At 39.7% G+C, this 15,048-nt stretch overlaps 1 protein-coding gene across 1 annotated transcript in view; it reads left to right on the forward strand.

Moving 5' to 3' along the window:
- Positions 1–14,342, forward strand: part of FAM133B (family with sequence similarity 133 member B) — a 14,519-nt gene extending 177 nt beyond the window's left edge. Inside the window, exons 2-11 of the mRNA XM_042817420.1 lie at positions 3,045–3,142; positions 3,808–3,886; positions 6,355–6,429; positions 6,588–6,620; positions 7,059–7,127; positions 8,834–8,929; positions 10,090–10,137; positions 11,947–12,042; positions 12,812–12,859; positions 14,251–14,342. Coding sequence (XP_042673354.1) covers positions 3,045–3,142; positions 3,808–3,886; positions 6,355–6,429; positions 6,588–6,620; positions 7,059–7,127; positions 8,834–8,929; positions 10,090–10,137; positions 11,947–12,042; positions 12,812–12,859; positions 14,251–14,337 — 729 coding nt within the window. The 3' untranslated portion in view covers positions 14,338–14,342. The remainder of the gene's footprint in view (positions 1–3,044; positions 3,143–3,807; positions 3,887–6,354; positions 6,430–6,587; positions 6,621–7,058; positions 7,128–8,833; positions 8,930–10,089; positions 10,138–11,946; positions 12,043–12,811; positions 12,860–14,250) is intronic.
- The last annotated feature ends 706 nt before the right edge of the window (positions 14,343–15,048 follow it).

Genomic DNA, 15,048 nt, shown 5'->3' on the forward strand with positions numbered 1-15,048 from the left:
TGCCCGGGCGGCCGCAGCGGTGCGGCGGGCGGGCGGAGGCCGCGGAGGGCCCGACCGGCCGGGTCCAAGGCTCCGGCCGCCGGGAGAGGGAAGCGGAGAGCCGTTGGCCGGGCGAGCGAGGCCGCCGTTCCTCTGTTCGCACTGCCGGGCAGCGGCGGCCCGGCGGCTGCGGGGCGGGAGGCTCCGAGCAGTTAGGCGCGCCGGCCGCGGAACTGCGGGTCGCCGGGCGGGAGGTCCGGGGGGTCCGCGGGGCCGGGAGCGGGCAGCGCCTGGGGGGGTGCGGAGCGCGGGGGGGGTGCGTGACGGAGCCTCACTGCCATGTCGAAGCCGGCGGCGGCCGTGACTGAGAGCTGTTGTGCGAGCTGCCGAGCGCGGGCGATGAAGATGCTGGCCTAGTCCTTAAAAAACGCAGCGTTCCCGGTGGGAGTTGCTGCAGCTGCTGAAGTAGTTCTGGTAGTCGCTAAACCGTGTCTCCTTACGCCTGGCACTCGGCCCTGCTGAAACGGGCTCCGCATGGCTCCGCTCGCCTCAGGAGGCCCAAATACTCGTGGTTGCAGAGCTTCATTCTGCATTGTTACTGCATTCATCCCTTTATCTCCTTGAAACTTGTGCCTACCAGCCAGCCGCTCACCTTACACTCCCTTACTTAGGCACCATGAAGTGTGAATTCACAGTTGCTGAATTTTGTGATGAAAAAATCAGTCATGAGACTGTTTTTCCCCTTTTCTTGTTTTTGGAAGTGCTTTGAGCTGTAGCTGGCTCCACATTGGTAAGTGTCTGCTCAGCACAATGGTGTGCAAGAGGTGTACAGGACACTGTCCCAGCGGAGAGCTGAGGGCCTTTGATTGCTTCGCTGAGGCACCAAAATGATGGGATCAGTAAAAGAGGGGAGATTTAGCTTAGAGATGGAACTAAATTCTTGAGTCAGAGCGTGGTGAGGCACTGTCACAGCTGTCCAGAATGCTATGGGTGTCCCATCCCTGGAGGCACTCAAGGCCGGGTTGGCTGGGGCCCTGGGCAGCTGAACTGTGAAGTAGCAGCCCTGCCTGGCAGGGGGTTGGAACTGGATGATACTTCAAGTTCCTTCCAACCCAAACCGCTCTATGGTTCTGTAACTCTAAAGATGTGACTGTGTCAGAGTGCAGGGCCTGGCCTATGCTTCAAGTATGGTGCTCTGCTGTAGTATTTTGGGCTGTGCTTAAGTGTCTGCTTAAAATTATTTTAATATTACAATGGGGATGTACCTACCCATGCCAGCCAATCTTATACCCCTGTAATCTATGGCACAGTAAACAGTCGGTCACAACGGCTACTGGTATAGACAGGTTATCTCATAGGGCTCTTTTCTGCTCTTCTGTGACTGCAGAGCTTTCCACGTTTTACATCTTATCCATGGCCATTCTTAAAGCTGTCACCATTTGGGCTGTTTGGAGAAGAACAAGAACTTTATTTCTTTCACATCTTCAAAACACTTGCAGGGCACTGACGGGTTGCATGGCTTGCTCATAGGACCCTGTCCAACTGAAGGTGCCTTCTGCTTTCCATGAGCACAAAAGCTCTGTAACAAATATCTTTCATAACTGCCTGAGCAAACTGCTGGGAGAGGAAAATAAACGTGCAGATGAGCACTTTCTTTGTTAGGATACATTTTTCTATGGTTTCTGGCTGCTGAAATGCAAAGCAGTGTAAGTGCTTCTAGGAAATGTTTGTTGGCAAAATGAATCTTCATAAATAAAGTTACTGAAATTACAGGAATATTGTAAGACATACATTCCCTAATTGTGGGATGTAATATAGTATTCAGTCGTTATGTGCCTGCTGCTGGAAAGGAAGAAAACTATGCCACTGTGTGGAGGGCTTGCAGGGAGTCAGTTTGAGGCAGAAAACCAGCATTTGGCAGCTCTAGCCAAGAGATAGAGAGGGATTTGTTGTCATTTTGGGCTTGTTTGGGAGGAAAACTGCTAAATTTTATTGAAGAACAGTGAGCAGTCTTGTTCTTAGGAATAATTACAAACATAAGAAGCTCAGGCTTTCACAAGGAATTCCTGCAGGTAGCCAACGGAGGGCTGCAGGGAGCCAAGCCGGGAACTGCATTTCAGCCATAATTTCTGCTGCTCCCAGTGCACTGCAGTTGTCTTGGTTTAATGAAAACAGTGTTAAAGTACTGCATTCCTGCTCTGCTAAAGGAAATCTTTTCTGACTCAAGCTCAATTTGGATCCAGAATTCCTATTCCTTATTGATTTGTAATATAATAAACTGCTAGAGTTATAAATGTGAATATGTGTCTTCACTTGAGCACCTGCATCCTCCTGCTACAAAAGAGGGTGCCGGGCAACCAGAGCTGCACACTGCTTGACCTTTTTCTTATCTGCAACCTGCAGGCACGAGGAGCGGTTTGTCTTTTGTTTTATGAAGGTAAATAGTGAGGCTTTGGGATGGCATCCTGGTAAGAGCAGGAGACAAAGGAAAATGTACCTCCCTTCTACATGAGCAAAATATCATTGGCATAGTAACAGTAGAGTAATTGCTTGCTTCAATTTCTGACATTAATTGCTGAGGTTATAATAGATACCTCATAAAATTCCAGGTGTTTGCCTTATGATAGCCCTAAGTGTCCAAGGTCTCATATACACATAACTGTCAGCAGAACGCCGCTTGTTTGTTTGGTGTTACAGCAGAGTCTTGTAGGGTGGTGGTATTTTATCCAGGATGCATTGAGTCTGCCGTCAGCAGTTTTGAGCAGAACTCCAAAGGCCCGAGTGCCAGATGTCCTAGAGACAAAGAGCTGAAATTAAATCATGCTTTCCATGTCCCAAGGAAGAACATTTCCACAATCATAAGGCTGTGGTCGCTTTGCAGAGTCAGCTCAGGGAGGGCAGTGGTCCTTTTGGGGCGAATTCTTCTGCCAAAGTGTAACAAACTGAAAGCACTTTTCCGGGGTCTTTCTGTGACTGAGGAAAAGGATGTGTGAAGAACAGCAAGGACAGATCTTGGTAACAGCACAACCAATGAACTTTATATTTCTTTTTGTTTCATGTTCAAGGCTTACATGAATCCCATAGCTATGGCCAGAGCACGAGGTCCTGCCCAAAATTCAGGACCAACAATACAAGACTACTTGAACAGACCAAGGCCGACATGGTAAGTGCCTGAGCTGAGTGAAAGATTTGTTCCCTGTTCTCTCAGTTACTTACATCCTCCTTCAAATACAGTGATACACTTTGGAAGGTTCCTTGGCTCTGGCGAAAATGTTATTTTCTAAATGCATATTCAGTCTCTTTTAAAAATAATATTTCACTTTGAAATACGTTTCACATTTGTCTTTAAATACCTTGGCTCAGAAGTTTCTCAAAAGAGGAAAATGTTGGATACTTTACCTCTTTCAGAATCCTAATGCTTTAAAGTATGCGGACGTATTAAATTTTTAAAGCAAAGTAATCTTTGGTGGAAAAAAAGCATTTTGCTGGTAGATTCTTAGAACATAGTCTACCATACCCCACAAAATCATTGCTTTAAGGCACCGTCAACAGCTTACTTTACATTCAGGCCATTTTAAGCCCTTTCTTAAGAAATTAGAGCATAATTTACCTAATTGCAAAGTTAGCTTTAGATCTTTCAGAGAGGTTTAGCTACCGTGCTGAAGTTATTACAGTTAGGTTACCATATGTGTAACATCTAAGATAATTTTCCTGTTGGAAGTTCAGCCAAAGCTAAACTTCAAAAAAAAACCCACATAAAGTTAGACACTGAAGCAGGTCTTTAAATTGTGAGAATACAGTGACTGATCTCTCATCCTTTTGGTACAGGGAAGAAGTGAAAGAACAGTTAGAGAAGAAAAAGAAGGGATCCAGGGCTTTGGCTGAGTTTGAAGAGAAGATGAACGAGGTTGGTAGTGTTGTTAGTATGTTAATGCCCCAGCTGTCTTATCTTGTATGCTGCTTTTCTTCCCTTATCATTAACAGCTCCAAGTACCCGTAACGTTTTACTGTGCTCAATCTCATAATGAGTGAACGTTTTATTTTGTTTGTATTGAATATTAACATTACTTATTAACCAATGAAGTGCTACTCCTGATTCAGAGAAACACTGCATAAAAGGTTTTGAGAAATGCTGTGAAGAAAATGTGAACTAATCATCACTTGTTTAAGGTCACACAATCCAAACACATTGGGAAGAGGTGGGTTACTGGAATCAGGCTGCATTGGTGAGGAACATGCATATGATTTGGATATGGGAGAGTACACTAAGAGTGGCCTTGAATGTCCAAATGTGCTTATGGAACACTTCTCTCTTATCCTAAGCTGATTACATTCTGTGCTGGTTCCCTGCTATAAGTGGGGCTATTCTGGTAACTGTGTTTAGCATCCGCTGGAGATCAGCGTGCTGTAAGAAAGTTTCGTATATGACTCCTGTTGTATACCTAGGAAGGAAACAGTAGATGATTAATTTAACTGCTCTGTTCCCTTCTTGGATTCTGGTATCTTGGAATACGCTTCAAGGAGTAATCTTCAACGCTGTGTGAGAGTTTCTGGTTGAAGCAGATAGTGCTCCGGGGGCTGGAGCACCTCCCCTGTGAAGACTGGCTGAGGGAGCTGGGTTTGTTCAGCCTGGAGAAAGAAGGCTGCAGGGTGACCTCATTGCAGCCTTTCAGTACCTAAAGGGAGCCTACAAACAGGAAGGGAATCAGCTCTTTGAAAGGGTTGATAACAGCAGGATAAGTGGAAATAGTTTCAAATTGAGGGAGGAGAGAATTTGGTTGGATGTCAGGGGGAAATTCTTTACAGAGAGAGCGGTGAGGCGCTGGAACAGGCTGCCCAGAGAGCTTGTGGATGCCCCATCTCTGGAGGTGTTCAAGGCCGGATTGGATGGGGCCCTGGGCAGCCTGGTCTAGTATTAGATGGGAGGTTGGTGGTCCTGCATGTGGCAGGGGGTTGGAGATTCGTGATCCTTGAGGTCCTTCCAACCCTGGCCATTCTGTGTGATTCAGTGTGATTCTGTGTGCCCCTGTTACTGAAAGGGCTTCATACCATGCTTGTTACATCTTTTTGCCTCAGAATTTATACCAATATTTGGAAGATGAGAGGATGCAATTCTGAGGAGACTGGTTGTTTTGTGCTCTGTCAGTTTCAGCTTTGTGAGTTTGGTTTAGTATTTTATTGTGTCTGTTTGCTTTATTATGAATTATTTGTAGCTTCTAAGTACAGATCTCTCAGTGGTAGAAAGTGTTACAAGTCCCTGACTGAGGTGCCCTCTCAGTTTACTGACAGATGTTCTGGTGCTTTTTGTTTTATTGGTTTATTGGTTTTGTGGGTTTTCTTGTTTTGTTTTTGTTTTGTTAAAGAACACATACCCAATCTGTTTCTACTTCAGAGAGAATGTCTGCCTAACAAAGCCCAGTCTGTTGTCAGAGGGTCTGTAGGCAGCACCAGGAGGCTGAAGTGCCCAGCCTGCTGTGGTACTCTGTAAGCATTGCCTTGGATCACAGAAACACACTGCATGCAGCACTGTATCCTGGCTAACCTTGTGACTTCTTTCAGCAGCACTGTTAAGCTAATTCACCATGTGCTGACCTGGGGTTCTGTGTATCATATTGCACTGCACGTGTATAATCATATTCAAATCCTGGTATTTCTTTTCCTTCAGCACAGTATGTGGGTTGTCATTTCTTTGCCAGAACAATAGCAGCATGTTAGGAGGAAAGGAAGAATAAAAATGATAATAATAAAGAAAGGAGCACCTGATGTTGCTAACATGGAAAGCAGGAATAGCTCAAGCTAGCAGAATTTCGGGGTGATGGGATGTTGGATGCTTCAGAGCCCTTAGAAGTGGAATTTGGAATAGACTGAGAGAACTCGTGAGGGAAACAAAAGAGATGTGCATATAATGAAGTTCTAATCATTGACAATGACAAAGCACAGGACACACACTTGATACACCCGTGTGTTGAAGAAGGGCCAGGAACATTTGTCTTGCAGTTCTGCTTCGGGTGCTTTTAAAACATAGGCAGAGTGCCTGTTTGTTTGGTAGGCTGACCCCACCGTACTGATGTGTTCTAACAGGAGCTCTGTGGTACTACAAAATCAGAGACCAAAATTGATCACCTCCAAGATAAATAACCATGTCCTAAGCCCAACTGACTTGAACATTAAGGTGTGAACTAAGATAAATGGATTAATTTTAATCTTCTGCAATACTAAGTGCACCATAGCCATGGTTAATACTACAGACTGTTTATTTTCTGTGGATTTTATGAAAACTCATTAATTCAAGTAAACAACACGATTTTGACAGAGATCTCTTAATAGAGCTGTTTGGAAATAATGGTCATGTCACCCTCATTTTGTTTGTTTCAGAATTGGAAGAAAGAACTGGAAAAACACAGGGAGAAATTACTGGGTGGAAATGAGAGTTCCTCCAAAAAGAAAGAGGTCAGTTATTTTCAATTTGGTTACAGTTGGTATTTGGAACTGGTATTTGCAGTACGAAATGCCATGAAAACATTTTAAAAACCAGCATCAGTGTATATAAACCTAAATGCACAGGAACACATTGCCAAAAATAACATTTGTTTTATTCTATTTTTAAGAAAAAGAAAAAAGAAAAGAAGAAATCTAGTAGGGTGAGCAAAATTTTCAATCTTCTGAGCTTTTTTTGCTTTGGGATTGTGCATATTTGCTATTTGTGTTTTCTTGGAAAGAGGGGATATAGTTGTAATTTTGAATTTGGATGTTATTAAAATTACCTGATTTTAATTGGAGAGAGGCAGATTATTCCGCACAAGGAGAATTTTACTTCTGCTTAAAGAGCAATTGGTGGGAAGGGAAAACATCAAATATACATTATCACATTAAAAATATCAGAGGTCAGTTTTTAAGTCTTATTTAAGAAAATCTACGTGAGCCCAAGTTCTTGTAAGTGTAAGTGTGAAGTAAACAGTTACTGACAGTGCTTTGTAAACGGAGTGATCTTAAGATTAGGTGTTTGCATGGACTTTTACTTATTTGGTAGAAAAAATGCTGCATCTCACAAGCTTCACTTTTTGTTGTGTTTGGTCAAGTTGTCTTCATCTTCCTCTTCTTCATCAAGCTCTGATTCTTCCAGCAGTGCATCTGATTCAGAAGATGAGGTAAGCACTAAACCACCAGGATGTAACACGTTTTGTATGTTGAGTGAAATGTTGCCTTTGTATTGATCTCAGCATGCTTCAGGCATAACAGTGGAGCGTGTTCTTCTTGTGTTAAGAGAACTCCTCCATCATGGAGGAAATACTTGGGATTTCTGTTTTGAACATGGAAGATTAAACTGAAAATGAGTAAGCATTTTACCACGTGTACCCTAGTCACTGAAATAATGGCTAGTGTTTGTTTAATTTTACTTACTATTTACTGGCTTTAACAGCCAATAAAGGTACTTTAAAAGGGTGATACTGTAGTTCATGATGGAGTGAAGAGAAGCAGTGAGGACTTACTACACATGTTAACCCATTTTATCTGTAGAACCTGAGATTCATTGCAAAATGATGTATTGCAAACTAGACTAACCCACAACAATACTCTGAAGCCACTATAATAAAACAGAGAGGTTTACATACTGTGGAAAAGATTGTTCTGGTCTTGAGATATTCTTTGGATCTAGTATAGCGTCAGCAGTTCTGAACTATTCTGAATCTTAACCTCTAAATTCCTATTAACACAGCTGAGATCTTTGAGCAAGAAATAGAGCATTAGCATCTTGCTGTGAAGGTTTGCAGAGTATCTCAAACTGCAGATGCTGAAAGCAGCCTCATTATGCAGTCTTTTTTGACATATGTCAACCAGTATTATTGGGTAAAAAGCAAAGAAAAATGACTGTAATCATAAAAATAATAGAATGGCTTTGGTTGGAAGGGACCTCTAAAATTATCTATTTCCAACCCTCTCTCTAGTTCCAACACCTCCCGCTCTACCAGGTGGTGGAATGCTTCCAGGGTGGTGGCATCCACAACCTCTGTGGCCAACCTGTCCCAGTGTCTCACAACCCTCTCAGCAAAGAATGTCTTCCTAATATCTACTCTAAATCTACCCTCTTCCAGTTTAAAATCATTTCCCCTCATCCTGTCGCTGCATGCCTTTATAAAAAGTGTGTGATCAGAATAAGGCTTTCAGGCTGCCATTCTAGAACATGAGGGGAAAACAAAAGTAACGTAGAAGAATGCACAAGTAACGTAGAATGCACAGTGGCATGCATATTTTTCTGTCAAAGGATATTTCATATAAAAAGTCGAATTAAATACCAGCTCACACTTCATCATGAGACTTAACATAGATTTTGGCAATATATTTTAAAATATTCTTTGAGGGCTTCGTTTGCATGAAGCCATTTAAATTTGGTACATTTGGTGCTTATGATACAGTTGTGAATTTTAGATATATATCTGTTCAATAACTTCTTCATAAACGACTGTATTTTAGGAGGCTAGCTTGTAAACTGAATCCATTTCTGTGCTGACATGGATTTGTATGCTTTTCCAGTAGAATCCCCCCAGCTCACCACATTATTTTTACTAGTTTAGCATAAATCTTTTTTAGAGATAGTCAGGTTCTGTAGCATACATCTAAATGATAAACAGAATCTAGGGAACCTGAATTTTACTCTAGTTTATTTTTTTTCAATGCGGAAGAGATACAAATGTCTTCCACTAAAGGAATCAATTGTTGTATATTTATTCCTCAAGAGAAAATGATAATATGTAGGAATTTGGCATTCCCTATTCTTTGCATGTAAGTTTTTAGTATCTAGTGAAAATAAATTCAGGATTGTCTTTTTCTTTTTTCCTGAAATATTTGTGGATAGGATAAAAAGCAGGGGAAGAAAAAAAAGAAAAAGAAACACCGCTCCTCACGGAAATCTTCATCAAGCTCAGCTTCTGAATCTGAGTCAGACAGCAAGGTAATTAAGTACACATTACCCTCAGGAAATGTCTCTGATCTGTGTTCTAAAGACAAGTGTTTCTGACTTCATAATTGCTGTATCCAAAGTCATGCATTCTTACTGTAGCTGAGCTGTGCTTATATCTTTTAAGTTGTGATCAGGAACGTACCTCTGCTGTCCACAGTGTCTTGGCAGAATACAGTTCCTCTTTAGAAAATAAATATTCCATCAGTTTTTGTCTACTTTTCTGAATTCAGACATAAACAGTTTTTGCGCTGCTCAGATGTTTTAATACTACATTAACACTTCAAAAATGAAAATGTTCTGTAATGTTCTTGTCAACATGCTGTTATTGAATTGAATACCATCTGTGAAAATGCAGCTATTTCAGGGAATCAGTGGCCACAATACTGCCTTCCTAAGTGAGTTTGGGCCGAATAGTTGTCCGTTGGACCTCTCAGCCTCGCAAATAAGTAGTAAATTGAAAGTTTGGGTTTCTTTTTTAATACTTAAAGTAGAGGAGAGTGTGCTTGCAGGCACAACATTAGTGAAGATGTATGTGGCAATCCGTTTTGTTACCATTTTTCTGTAGTAGTGGACAGTAACTCCCTTCCTTCCGAAGTAATTATAACACTATGTGTAGGCCGGCGTTTCACTGGAATTTTCTTGGAATTCCTAATTCAGAATGGTATAAAATCTGATGAATCGCTGTTTGCATCTAACTATGAATTTGTGCTAGTGGCAGTTCAAAAAGGTTTCCTGCATAAAGGGACGCAGAGATACTTTTACTTTTGAAAGTAGAAGATAGAAAACTCCATGGCAATCTCGCTTTAACCACTGCCTGATCCCCTGCGATGAGCATGGATGGAGAATAAAGGCTGCAGACTGCTGGAGGTTAGAGGTGATGGTAGTAGTGCCCGGTATCCTTTCTAGAGGCTCTTTAGGTGTACTGCTCTGAGTAAGTTCTCTGTTGTTTGATTCCACAGAGACCTTTTCTCACTGCTTGTTCTAGAAATTAGCAGCTGCCATCAAAATGTTGTTGCTTTTTGTATTGGTCATGTTAGCTACAAGTGAACAATCTTCAGTGTGCAGAAAGAGGCAAGGGGTCAAGCTGCTGCTGCAATTTCTTTTTTTAATGGAACTATTTTGTCATGGTGGATATTTTTCTTTCTACCTAGGACAGCACAAAAAAGAAGAAGTCAAAGGATGACCATGAGAAAGAGAAGGTATAGTTTTACTTTTTAAATATTTGCATCAGAACTTCATTTTACATATATAATGGGTCTCTTCCACTCCTCTACTCTCTGCCTCCCAACCCCCCGTCCCTGTTTTTGTTTGTTTGTTTGTTTGTTTTAAAGTATTTGAATACTTCAGCTTACACTTATGGTCATTGTCCAAAACTTGATAATGCAGTGCCCCCAGTTTGAGTAAGATTTTTAGGTTCCTATTTTAGTAATTGCCAGTAGAAACTGCTGGGTCAGGTTTTGTCATGAAGGTAAATGAAACAAGTATCTAATCTGCTGTAGTAGATCATGAGCACTCTAGTATGTGGGGCTTAACATTAACAGTTAAATTGACCTGAAGCATGTATGGTATTTCAGTGACACACCTGATAGGATACTGGCTCATTATTCTAAATTAAGTAACAGCAAGCAGAGGATATTTTAATATCCTTATGTTACTTATTTAATATCCTTATTTTATTATATTTTTTTAAAAATGCAGTCATAATTGCATGTTTTACTCATAGCTGCTTTAAAACATTACTGAGAAAACTTAGCTTAAGCAGGTTTATCTTATTCTGTCTTCTCTGGGCACAAAATCCCTCCCTCCTCTCCCACATGTCACCCATTTTGTACACACACCTCTAAGGGTTTTCCTCCTGCTACTACATTGAATGCAGATGATCTTGTTGACTTAAATGTTAGTTATTTCTGTGTGTAAACTAACAAAGCTTTCAGTGTCAGCCCTAGTCTTTCTTTTTCCTTTGTTAACACATCGCTCTCTGCTACTACAATCAACGTGTTATACGGTTTGACATATAAAATTTCCATTACATCAGGCAGACGTTGATTCTGTGTGTGTTTCTGTTTCCCAGTTCTCATTTCTGAACTCTTCTTGAGTATCTTCTCTTCAAAGAGCAAGTGACTACCATAGCCCCTTAATCTTGGTTAAGCTGTATTGCTGCTTTCACACTTCTGAAATCAAAGGGCTTTTGGGGGCTGCAGGTCTTTTCTGTTCTGAAGATGCCTTCTCAGATGGGTTACATCGTGTGTGCTTTTCATGAGTACTTCTGTGAAAGGATTGTGGTACCTATAATAGAATAAGTAGGAGGGTTGATATAAGTAATCTCAGCACTCAGAAAGATGATTAATAAGAATTTTTACTATTTTTTTGACTTAGAAATAGAGTGGAGGAAATGGAGAAAAGTAGTTTCATTCAGTAATCCCTTGCTTGGTCCAGAGCAAAGCTTACTTGAAAAAGTATAGAGGAAAAAAAACAACTGGCTCATCAGAACAATCTCCTGCAGCATCTGAATTACAAAAACTAAAGCTGAAAAATAAAAGACTGCTTGAGTGCTCTGTAAATATATTGAAACTATTTATATAAAATGTTGTAAGAACGTGTCCCATGCCAGAGGCACAAATCTGAAGGGAGCTTTTTATTTATCAGCACCAAAGCAGCCATACTCTGAGACATCTTCGTTTACTTGACAGTCTTTTGAAGTGATGAAACATTTTATTTTAAAATGCTTGCTGCTTTGTAAGTTTTCACTTAAAATAAGAGACTGTATTGTACTATTATATCATTCTTAAGAAATTGCAGTATCTTGGTAATGAATCAACACACAGAAAATTATTATGTTCTCACTGAAAGCATTTTAACTTTATGATGATTTGCTGATGAATAATTAATGCATAATTTTTTTTAAAATATTTCATAACTCAGAAATAATGTTTCCATATAATTTTAAAGCAGAAGTTTCATAATATCTGAAAGGCTTAACGTTACTTGAAATATACTGTTTTATGTAGGATGGTAAAAATCATCACAGAAAGAGGAAGAAAGCGGATCGTGGTGATGGGCCTTTATCATCAGAATCCTTATCAGAACCGGATCAGACAGAGGAGGTCAGTGTGAAAGCTAAGTTTCAGATGTTTTAATGCTTTTAGCTTAATGATTCCCATGAGTGAACAGCTAAAACTAGCCCAAATGGAATATATTACTGAAATGTTCTGTTCTGTACAGTTGGTTTTAAGCATGTGGCATGTTCAAAGTTGTATTTTTCTCTTTATTACATACTTCTGATAAGAATTGTTCAGTGCAACTCCTACCACCTACAGTTTATTCTGAATTAATTTTCTTGAAAATTTTCATGGATGTTTTAGAGCTTAATAAAATGAGGCTAATGGTGCTTCACAAGATTTCTCTCTGATCATTGAATACACACAGGCAAGATTCCAAGATTGCTCAGCTTCTTTTGGCTGCCTTTTGCCATCTAGAAAGTGTTGGACATAATCTTACTCTCACCCTTGTGTGTATTTCCTCTCAGGATTTGTGTTCCTGTAGAATTACAGAACACCAAAAGATTCCAGTTTGCTGGATTTTTCCATTAAGATTTCAACCAGGTTATTCACTCGGTAGTTTTACCATTACATCTCTGCTGGCTGCTTGTGCTGCTGTGTTTAAATAGCAGAGTGCCCAAAAATCAGATGTTTATAGGATTATAGTTATTCTATAATATAGCACTGTTACAGTCAGCAGCTGCTCAGTGTGCCCTGCCAGTGCTATGCCATTTCTCATTTATATACAACAAAACTTCAAACTTTGATATAAAACAGCATTTCCAAAGCTGCTGTCTCATTATATTTGATTTTTTTTTTTAATTTTTTTTTTTAGGCTCAAGTGAAAAAGAAGAAAAGCAATGAGGAAAAAGAGAAAGCAACAGCAAGTATCCCTTACAGTCATACTGTAGTTTTAGGACATCCATATCTTGTACTTGGTTAACTTGTAATTTCACAGTAACACCAGTGCTTAATAGTTAAAGTCACATTAATTGAAATTTGAAATTTCTCTCTTTATCTGTTGAAATCACTTTTTCAGCTGCATGATTAAGGAAAGAATTTGTCACTATTTTAACTACATAGATATGTGTGAATTGAGATGTATTTAACATTCGTTGCATCAAGTCAGAATACTCTGTACCAGCCTAACAACTACAAATTTCTACATAGTATCAGATGAGGTAGCAATGTGTCATGTAGATATTGAGGCTGTTCCTTTATAGGAGTATAAATATTCCTTCATTGAGTTTCTCTACCGGACTATAAAAAGGGCCTTAGGACTCAATCTCTGCAGCATCATAATACTAATATAATTCTTCCCTCAACCAAATGAAATGCTGCTGGCAACCTGTTGCTTTTCTCTGCTTTGTGGATACTTTCTCTGATGATAAAGGTGAGACAAGGGTTCAGCAGTGAAAAGGTAGAACCTCAGATATGTCACATGTACCTGAGTTAGGGTTGTAGTTGTGAGCTACTCTGTCTGCACTGTGAGCAGCACTGTTTGTCATTAGGTACCTCATTGCCCAAATGAGTTACGGCACCTAAGCACAGGAGTTTCAGTACTGTTTTCAGCACACAGGGAATTTGAGTTAGTTAGTTTGTCATAAAATTCCTAGTGACTATTTTTTTTTCTTGAAAGAGATAAGTAATGTGTATGGAACAAAGATAAACCAAATTTGCTTTCTGTTGTTGCACCTACTGAAGAATTCCAATTGAACTTGTGCTTGCAAAAGGACAAGTATCTTTCAGTTTTTGATTGAATCTGGTGGTGTTAATTAAGTATGTATGTGAATATTTAAAATTGAAACTATATCTTTTGTTTTAATTAAGGTGCAAATGCTGGAAATTCTAGCCTTGTATAGTTCACTGTGAATACAAGCACCTAATTTAAGTCTGTAAACAGCCAAGTTACTTCCATATAAGATTTCAAAGCACATTATTCTCTCAGATATCTACAAAGCACTGAAAATTTGTTAAAAAGATGAAGAAATATGATAGTGATGATGCTGGGGGGTGTGAAGTAGCCAGACCATGATGGATAAATTGAAAACTCCTCATAATAGTGCAAATCATAAACTTTTTTTGTGTGATCTTTTTTTTCAATAGGCTTTTATAAAAGTCTTCTCTAAAGTACCATAGATTTTTACAGAATCATCTTCCAAAATGTCTTTGTAGAACTTTCATTTCCATGCTCTCATTGTTATTGAATGGAATTTAGTAGATGGCAGTTTTCTCATACTGTAACTTCCTTTTTGCTTTTTTGCTTTTTTTTAGGATAAAGCAAAAAAGAGAAAGAAGCACAAGAAGCATAGTAAAAAGAAGAAAAAGAAAGCTGCTGGTTCAAATTCAGATTTGGAATAGTATTTTTTAAAAAAAAAAAAAAAAAAAAAAAAAAACAAAATCAAAAGCAAGACTATCAACAAAAGTGCAATGACTGAAGGAAATTTAAACTGTGAAATGATAACAAACTTTACCAAACTGCATGAGTTTTCCTGTGTTCTAGAAATATTCCTAATCTTTCAGTAGCCAGCCAGATGCAGCTGTGCTGGGGAAGACCATTGTTATTGCCTGCTGCTTAATACATGAGGTACAACTTTTATTAAGGTCCAGTAAGCAGTGTTGGATGTTTGAAACAACAGAAGATGGTAGTCCAGCTAAGATGTAAAATATTGGAAAGTAAGAGTTAAACTTTTTAGATACCTAAAGTAGTGTTTTAAAGCATTAGTAATAGTCTTTATTTGTAAATCAGGACAGATAAAATCCCAAATTCATCTTGTAGGTTTATATTATACTTAAACAGTTACCAGCTGGTGTCTGCGAATGGCATTTACAAAACGGGAAATTGATGACAACGTATAAAATGCTGCCTTTGTAGTAATTGCCCCATTACTGTCTTCATGCTTATGAGAAAGGGAATGCTACCATTTTGGCTAACTGAATAGGGTGCCTTTGCCTTGATCCTTGCAAGTCTCTGCTATTTTTAATCCATGCAGCATCTCTGATTACAGAGAGGCCAGAACTATTGTCAGCAGACCTTTTCTGAATAAGCAGTTCTGGGCTTCTGAGCATGTG

This window comes from Centrocercus urophasianus, unplaced genomic scaffold (assembly GCF_019232065.1).
Source record: "Centrocercus urophasianus isolate 14NV4802_14NV808 unplaced genomic scaffold, USGS_Curo_1.0 seq_16, whole genome shotgun sequence".
In the NCBI taxonomy this organism is placed as follows: Eukaryota; Metazoa; Chordata; class Aves; order Galliformes; family Phasianidae; genus Centrocercus; species Centrocercus urophasianus.